General features: G+C 44.7%; 1 protein-coding gene across 3 annotated transcripts; it reads right to left on the reverse strand.

Moving 5' to 3' along the window:
- Positions 1-4,792: 4,792 nt before the first annotated feature.
- On the reverse strand, positions 4,793-8,062 carry LOC100834980. Of its 3 annotated transcripts, XR_002961300.1 has the most exons (5): positions 7,798-8,060; positions 5,900-7,701; positions 5,605-5,809; positions 5,338-5,513; positions 4,793-5,253 (listed from the first exon to the last, which is right to left on the reverse strand). XR_002961300.1 is itself a non-coding variant. In XM_024456210.1 (3 exons), exons 2-3 carry the CDS (start codon positions 6,543-6,545, stop codon positions 5,733-5,735), a joined length of 723 nt encoding a protein of 240 aa, XP_024311978.1. In that variant the 5' UTR covers positions 6,546-7,701; positions 7,798-8,060; the 3' UTR covers positions 5,604-5,732. The 3 variants fall into 3 exon arrangements, 1 of the variants encoding a protein (XP_024311978.1); XR_001404609.2 differs by lacking the exon at positions 5,605-5,809 and having other exon boundaries at positions 7,798-8,062; XM_024456210.1 differs by lacking the exons at positions 4,793-5,253; positions 5,338-5,513 and having other exon boundaries at positions 5,604-5,809.
- Between the last annotated feature and the right edge of the window lie 1,122 nt (positions 8,063-9,184).

A 9,184-nucleotide genomic window follows, 5' to 3' on the forward strand; every position in this document is an offset into this window, starting at 1 on the left:
CATCTTATATTTAGGAACGAACGGAGTCCTTTTTTTGTCCAGTACTGTATCCTCTTGGTCTAAGGATTTAGTGTTTTAAGTATTATCTGGTTTGTTGCTAAACTAATTTTTTTTTGATGAAACGTAGCAGCGCTGCTTTCATATATTAAGAGGGGAAAAAAGTTATTTACAATCGATACATGGGAAAGAAAGGGCGACAACATTCGGGAGGGCGAACCCTGTGAAACCAACAACGTTCAATCATCTAAAGGAGGCGACTGCTTTACATCCAGCAATCTGCCAGGTGCGAAGCTCATCTAGGGACAGCTCGCACAGAGCAGCGACGGATCTCTGCTTAGAGTGGAAAACACAAAGGTTACGCTCAAGCCAAATATGCCACCATCTCAGCATGATGACTCACGATTAAGCTTCTGAGAACAACGACGGTCTTCATCAGACCACCAATCGGCCAGGGAGTAGCTGGATATGTGAGGAGCAGTGCTAATCGGCACATTGGTTTTATGAAGAAGAGCAGACCAAAATTGGGTGGCAAAGGAGCATCTCGTGAAGATATGGATAGCAGTCTCAGGGGAGGTCCGGCAGAGCTGGCAAACGGGATTGTGGGGAATTCCTTTTATTGCAAGTCTATCCGCAGTGAGGCATCGCTCCAAGGCCACAGTCCATGCAAAGAACTTGATCTTGGCAGGAATTTGAATTTTCTAAATGAGGGAAGCTGGCAAGGAGGTGATTCTTCCATGAAACTGCAAGTGGTATGCTGAGGAGGCGGAGTACTTTCCAGAAGGTTAGAGCTTCCAATAGATGAAGTCAGGAGTGGCATCAAGGGTGACATTTTGCAAAATTATCCAGAGGTTGATGAATTGGAGGAGAACCTCATGAGATGGCTGATTTTTGATAGCTCGAATCCAATTTAAATTCTCCAACGAGTCTTTCACAGATTTGCATCTAGCTCTGGAATGCCTGAAAAGAGCTGGGAAGCGGTCAGCTAGAGGCTGATTCTGGTACCAGGGATCATGCCAAAAAGAGCACTTAGTCCATCACCGAGATGAAAAACAGTGGCAGCCTGGAAGAGAGCAACAGTTCCATGATCTTTGGAGAGGTGGGAATAGAGCTTCTTGTTAATACTTCCCCAAGTCAAGAAGAGCCAGCGAGCCCTCAGGGCTCTACCATGGCGAACAAAATCAGAAATGCCAAGGCCGCCAAAGGCTTTTGGAGCACAAACCTTCTGACAGGCAGCCAGACTTTTAGCTCCTGAAGGTTGATCTGAACCGGCCCAAAGGAAAGATCGGCGAAGCTTATCAATTTGTTTGACCACCCAGGCCGGCTGCTTGATTGCCACCATTTGGTAGGAGGGCAAGGCAGAGACGACCGAATTAATTAGGATTAGGCGTCCAGCTTTGGAGATGAATCTCCCTTGCCATCCAATGAGCTTTTTGGCAATCTTATCAATGATGGGCTGAAAATCAGATCTCTTGAGCCTAATGGGAGACAGCGGCATACCAATATAGGTGCAGGGGAAAGATCCTTTATCACAGCTGAGAGTGGAGATGGCTTGCTGCACGTCATCTTCAGCACATTTGATATCAAAGATTCTACTTTTATTGAAATTGACCACAAGACCAGTCGTTTGACCAAATAATTTAATTATCTCTGTGGTGGCGAGCTGCTCTTGCAAATTGGGGTTGAGGAAAATCATGGCATCGTTGGCATAGAGATATCTTGTGAGTCACACGCGGACGACCAATAGGGAGCAAGATACTGCATTCTTTCGCAAGGGCAAGCAATCTCGCAAGGCAGTCCATCACAAAAACAAACAGCAGGGGTGAAAGAGGGTCCCCCTGGCACAGGCTGCGGCGATGGATAATTGTCTCAGAGAGTGATTGGTTAACAAGTATATGAGAGGTGGAATTTCTGAGAAGCATAGCAATCCACTGGATCCATCTGATGGGGAAACCAAGTTGCAGCAGTAGCTTTAGATGGAACGTCCAAGAAACAGAGTCAAAAGCTTTTGAAATCAAGCTTAAGCATTAGGGTAGAATGGCCAGCGCGGTGCGGTCTTCTAATTGCTGATTGCACAAGTATGAAGTTGTCGTGGATACAACAATTCTTGATGAAGGCACTCTGACAAGGGGTGATGAGCTGCTGCATGTGAGGCCTAAGTCTCAAAGCCATGGATTTGTTGGAAAATTAAGCAATTTTGAGAATAACAATTCAATGAATAATTCCAGAATATAGATCATGACGACAGTAGCAACTAGCAGACACATCTCGAAAATACTAGAAGTATTAAACAGCCCAACGAACAGCAATATGAACTCGCGGATCATAACTAAACAACAGATCGAATCACAATGTATGTACTGTTGCGGCGGAGAGGAAGCCGATGCTGTTACGTTGGCTTGACGAAGTTGTTGACGAAGAAGACGGCGGCGCGTCGCGCACCCGCCGAATCGAGAAGGCAGACGACCCGTGGTTGCAGGGAAGCGAGCAGTCGCGCGGAGCGCTTCCCAAAAACCATATTCGCTCTCTCCCGTACAGGATCACAAAGGCGAAAGGTTCCGGAGACCTGCTGTCCCGATCGCTGGTGCACGCCGGCGCTCAGGATGGAGTAGACTACGACGACGGCACAAAAGCGAGAGACAGGCGAAACCCTAGCACGGTTGTGTTACGTATCGATCAGAGGGACAGGCGGCTGTATATATAGTCACGCAGGTATAGGTCGGTTCGGCGGTTTAGGAAATCTGAACCGACTCCACAAAATCTGCACGCGTTCGTAACAGATTGCAAAAATACCTCGCGCGCGTGACAAAAAGATAAGAGGCCCGGCTCCGCACGGCACGACTCGAACTCGATCCACAAAACGCGGCGCGCGCGTCGTGACGAGGTGAGGCGAGGCGAGGCGAGCGGATGAGGAGGAGCACGCGTGGGGATTTTCCTTGCTCACTTGCTCAACAGGTGAGAAGCAACATCCCTTATATGTTGGTCTCACCCACTCTAAACTAGCAAGGTGAGAGTATTCCCTTCCCACTCCCCTCATCCCACTTCATGAATGGGCCTTTGAGATTTTCAGAATTTATTAAACTTGGGCTTGGGCTGATCAGGCTCACGACATAAATTCTAACAATCCCCCACCAGATCTCAAATACCCATTTAAAGATTTACCTGTTCTCGCTACTTGTTTATATACTAGTGTTTCAACAGAGGCTGTTAAATTGAACTTCTGCCTAGAACTTTAAGTTACATCCATCCACACTCACAATGGACGAAGCCTTGAATTGCAAGTTGGCGTGAAATGGATTTCCCTCAAAGTCAACCAGCACTAGCCTATCAGTAGTCTACCCCGCGGGTGGAGCATATGCGTCATACTCCGTGGTCTCTTCATGACTTACTAGAGATCACCCAAATCTCATAGACTGCGACGTAAGACAGTCGGACTCATATAGGTGTGTTCTTTCAAGAATACTTTGTAGGACAGCATCTTTCACTACTTTTATCCGCAATGAACACATTAAGGCATGTCGCCAACCTGCCTTACATCAATTTGAGAGTCGCACATCTTCACATAGAGAGGGTTATAACATACTCTCCTCTGTTATACCGATAGCTTCGTTCTTCCCAGATCCTACTTCACGGGATCTCCGATCACATAGGTTGGGTTACCACTACGGCACAACATTCATGGGTCTCAACCCCATCTCCCTCGATGCACTCTCTATCACATTACGTGATAGTCCCTTGGTAAACGGATCTGCCAGGTTTTTCTCTGTTTGAATATATGTGACAGTTATCACTCCGGAGTTTTTTCAATTTCTTGACAGACTGCATACGTCTCCTCACGTGTTTTGATGACTTCGCGTTATCCTTTGAACTGTTTACTTTAGTAATAACCGTTTGATTATCACAGTTCATCAGAATAGCCGGCACTGGTTTTTCAACCACCTTCAAGTCCATCAAAAGATCTCTCGGCCACTCTGCCTCAAAGGTGGCTGTATCTAAAGTAGCAAGCTCTGCTTCCATAGTTGATCTCGTCAATATGGTCTGTTTGCAAGATCTTCATGATACTACACCACCACCGAGTATGAAGGCATACCCGGTTGTGGCGTAGAGATCATCTGCTTCAGAGATCCAGTTCGAATCACAATATCCCTCAAGCACAGCTGGGTGCCCTGAATAATGTATTCCAACTCATCGTACCTTTTAGATAGCGCAATATCCTTTCTAGTGCACGCCAATGATCTATATCCGGGTTTGACGTGAATCTACTCAATTTGCTCACAGCAAAAGAGATATCAGGCCTCGTAGCGCTAGCTAAGTACATAAGGGAACCGATTATTTGAGAGTATCTCAATTGATCTTTCCCTTCTCCATTGTTCTTTCTGAGTATCACGCTGGGGTCATAAGGTGTTTGTGAAGGTTTGCTGTCAGTAAAACCGAAACGACTCAAGACCTTCTCAACATAGTGGGATTGCAACAAAGTAATTCCACTCTCATCTTTAACCAGCTTAATGTTAAGAATAATAGTAGCCTCTCCCAGATCTTTCATATCAAAGCAATTTGATAGAAACGATTTGACCTCATTTATCACTTTTATGTTTGTACCAAAAATCAAAATATCATCCACGTACAAGCCTAGTTTTGAAAACCCGACCGGACCACGAACCGGCGAGGCTGTCAGTTCCGGTTTTTCCGGTCGAACAGCCGGTTCACCGGTTGGACAGGTCCAGTTTTTTAAGATATAAAATAATATATATTTAATTAAATACTGCAAAAAAAAACAGTTTCTCTCATGATAATATGAATAACAGTGCTGACAATAAATTTCAGTAAAAGAAAACAGCCACATATCCAACCACATAGTCTCAAACTCTAAAGTCTCAACTCTCAAACAATGACAGCAAGCAAGCAAGCAATGTCTCAATGTCTCAGCAACAGCAAGCACTCAATGTCTCACACAATGACAGCAAGCAACAAACAATCAGGCACATAGGCCAATAGCTGAATAATTAAAGTGAGACTTCATTAAACAAAGCAACAAACTGAGACTTCATGAAACAAAGCAACAAACTCAGCGATATTGGAATTGGTAGGTCCAATCTGTCACATTCCCAACACGATCTTCATCCTCATCACGTCCATCTCCAATATCTTGATCTTGGACTCCACCAATTTGGTCTTCGTCAGCTGCTGGCGTGTTTGCTTCATCAGTTTCTTGAGAAGCATCAATGTCATAGTCTTCATCAATCCATTGAGCCTCATCTACATATTTGTATGTGCTAAATATCAGAACCAATAGAGAAAAAAAATCAGAAATGAGAAGTCTAGCTAGAAGAGAAACATTACTATTCATGGCCATGGAATTGCGTATCTCTGTGTCATCTGATTCCAAATTTTTCCGGTATACACCAATTTCTTCCCCATTTAGCACTTGGGGATCATCTTCAAAAATCCAATCTTCGGCAAACTTGCCAATGTCCTCCAAACAAATAGGGTCATAGTTTCTTGTAGAGATTTGGGTCCTACACATGGCATGGAGCGAGAGGGAAGGTTGCAGCCATTAAAAACAGCAAATAAACGAGAACAAATAAACAGAAAGTACTAGTAAATTACTTTTGTTGAAGCCTCGAGTGGCATTGAACATAAGCAATATCATTCATCCTTTGATGCTCAAGTCTATTTCTCTTTTTGGAATGTATATGCTCAAACAAACTCCAATTTCTTTCACAGCCCGAAGCACTTCAAGTTTGGCTTAAGACTCGAATAGCAAGCTTTTGCAAATTTTTAGCACCACAACCATAAGTCAACCACCATTCATCTAGAGCAAAGAAAGGATGCATATTAATAAACCAATAACCTGGAATTACAGAAAGTAATATAAAAGAACAAAGGAAATAAAGGGACATACCAGGAAGCATTGATTCTCTATCATTAACGGCTGTCACTCGACCAAAATCCCCAGCCGCAGTTCTGAAAAGCTTCATCTCTGCTGTCAAAGCCTTGCGCAATGCTGGATCATTTGCTGCATATCTCTCAATAACATCTATAACACCAGAAGTAGTGGTATTATATTTTTCCATAAGTTCTTCATCATATTGGTTTATTGGATTAAACCAAAAGCCAGCTGCATGTAGATTTTTATTTAGGCGCTTATCCCACCTCTCCTCTATAGCCTTAAGAACAGGTTGCTGGATTGCTCTCTTATTTTTCTTAAACCTCTTCTCAATCTCTTCTACTGCACAATGTAATGCTCCAAATATGTATCCCATGGCTGGCCTTTCATCACTATCAACAATTCTTAGCACACGAACTAAAGGTTCAGAGAAGTTACAAATGGAAGCACAATCTTTCCAAAATTGTTGATCCAATACAAGGTCAACAAACTTTCTTCCTTTTAATTCTTTTGCACATGGGGCAGATATCCACTCTTTTGATATAACCATGGCACGAAGAGCATCTCTTTGCTTGAGTATACTTTGCAATGCAACAAAATTTGTAGCAAAGCGAGTTGGTGCTGGACGAAGTATCTCTTCTCCATTAGTGAATTTCCTCATAAGAAAAAGTGGGTTGCAATGGTTGTACAAGTATCTAGTGATTTTTGATGCATGTGCTACTGCTGATTGCACTATCGGAAATCAGACAAGATCAAATTCAAACAATGAGCAGCACAAGGGGACCAATAAATTGAAGGAAACTCCTCCTCTAATTTCTTTCCAGCTAGAACCATGTTTGGGGCATTATCAGTCACAAAATGGACTACATTCTCTACTCCAACAAAGTGCACAACATCGCTAAATAATTTGAACAAAAAATCTCCAGTTTTGGAACTACCAGTGGCATCAACAGATTTCAGAAAAATGGTACCTTTGGGACAATACACCAAGAAGTTAATGAGAGTTCTTCTCTTTCTATCAGTCCAACCATCAGCCATAATACTGCAGCCACTCTCCTTCCATGCTTTGCGGTAGCTCTCCGCAAACTTCTTTGTTTCTTCAACATTCTTTGCTAGCAAAGGGCCGCGCATTCTCCACATACTTGGCCCTTTATAACCAATACCAACACCAGCAATTGCATTGATCATAGGTTGATAGTATCTAGAAGTAGTTGCATTGAAAGGAATAGATGCATCAATAAACCATTTGCTGATAATGAGATCAACTCTGTCTAATGCTTCTTGAGATTGCAGCACACTCTTCATTGTTTGTTGATCACCTGGTTGGCCTCTAGATAAAAAGAATCGGTCTGCTGCACAGTTTGTTGTTGACATGCTTGAGGCAGCAACAGCTTTGCCTTTTTTCGCTCGAGTGGATCATTGAGCAGCAGCAACTACTTGAGTTGAATCTTCAGCCCCTTCAATACTAGTTCTAACACGGGCTGCATCTTCATCGGCCTTCCTCTTCCTTCCTGCAAAATCCTCCATACTTTGCTGCATTTCATATCTAACCTCGGCACTAACTTTCTTGCATTGCTTCACATTACCCTTTTCTCCAGCCAAATGAAGCTTCAATCGATGAATACCACCACCTTTGAACAACTCATTGCAGTACATGCAGCGGATCCACTTCTTCTTTGTTCCCTCAACAACAACTTCAACTTCCTGGGCGTGCCCCCATGCTGGATCAGTTTTTGCTCGCAGTCTTTGAGATGCTAGTGTCTCTACCGCTGCCGAGTGCCAATAGTCACGGGCGTCTCGGACGAATCCATGAACCACTACAGTACAAGAACAGAGAACTTGAAGTCTTGAAGAACAGAGAAGGAGGGACCGAGGGAGAACCAAGGAGGAGGGAGAAATTGAGAACTCCATACCTTGATGGACTGGCCGGAGTCGAGCCTCGGGCCGTCGGGCGTCTCTGGCTCCCTGCTGCTGGCGGAGAGGCGGGGCGGCGCTGGTCACTGGTGGCGGAGAGGAGAGCCGGGCGACGCATGTGGCAGAGAGCCGGAGAGGCACGGGCGCGGGCACGGGATCTGGAGCCTGGAGGGCGGCCGGCGCAGGGACTTCCCGGCGGGCGGCGGGCGGCCTGGCGGCGGGACGAGGGAAGGAGACGGGGGCAGAGTCTGAATGAGGAATTGAGGAGAGCCGAGAGGAGAAAACCCTAGAAAACGGTGTTTTTTTGGAACGGCAAGTGAACCGGGCAATTCGAGCCAAACCGCCCGGTTCACCGGTTTTCACCAAAACCAGCGGGTTCACCCGGTTTTTCCCGGTCCGCTTGGCCGTCCGGTCCAGTGCGCTAAACAGACCGCGGAGGGCTGCGGTTCCGGTTTTTTCTGGTCGGACCGCCGGTCCGGTCCGGTTTTTAAAACTAGGAGTACAAGCACAAAATAGCACCTTCGCCCCCACCATGGCGATAGTACACACATCTATCAGCCTCATTAATGACAAAGCCTGCAGAAGTTAAAGTTCTGTCAAACTTCTCGTGCCATTGCTTAGGTGCTTGTTTTAGTCCATAGAAAGATTTTAGTAATTTGCACACTTTTCTCTCTTCACCCTTTACCACAAATCAATCTGGCTGTTCCATGTAAATTTCCTCTTCTAACTCTCCATTAAGGAAAGCTGTTTTTACTTCCATTTGATGAACGACAAGACCATATGAGGCAACCAGGGATAGCAGTACTCGAATGGTAGTAAGTCTAGCAACGGGTGAATAGGTGTCAAAATAATCTTCGCCTTCTTTCTGAGTGTAGCCTTTCGCCACAAGCCGTGCCTTATACTTTTTAATAGTACCGTCAGGCCTTAGCTTCTTCTTGAACACCCACTTGCAGCCTACTGGCTTACAACCGTGGGGTCGTTCAGATAGCTCCCAAGTCCCATTAGAAAGAACGGAGTCCATCTCACTCTGAACAGCTTCTTTTCAGTCATCTGCATCCGGAAATGCATATACCTCTGCAATGGTTTTGGGAGTATCCTCCACAAGGTACACAATGAAGTCATCACCGAAGGATTTTGCAATCCTACTCCTGGAAGGAGCTTCATTGTCATCCTTCTCAACATCATTCTCAGGATGTTCAGATTCATTATCAGATGTATTAGATTCAGGTATGCTAGACTCGGGTAATATTTCAGAGGAAATTCTAGCAATGCTATGCATATTTTTCATAGGAAAAGTACTCAAAAAATGTTGCATCACGAGATTCCATAATAGTATCAACATGCATATGAGGTAGCTAGGATTTAACTGCCAAGAATCTATAGCCC

The sequence above is a fragment of the Brachypodium distachyon genome, chromosome 5 (assembly GCF_000005505.3).
Source record: "Brachypodium distachyon strain Bd21 chromosome 5, Brachypodium_distachyon_v3.0, whole genome shotgun sequence".
Taxonomy (NCBI): domain Eukaryota; kingdom Viridiplantae; phylum Streptophyta; class Magnoliopsida; order Poales; family Poaceae; genus Brachypodium; species Brachypodium distachyon.

Coding starts and splice junctions, on each gene's coding strand:
- LOC100834980 (XM_024456210.1), bottom strand. CDS start 6,545: ATGAGGAAATTCACTAATGGAGAAGAGATACTTCGTCCAGCACCAACT. Junction 5,810..5,899: donor TAGAGAATCAATGCTTCCTG/GTATGTCCCTTT, acceptor TCTTTGCTCTAG/ATGAATGGTGGTTGACTTAT.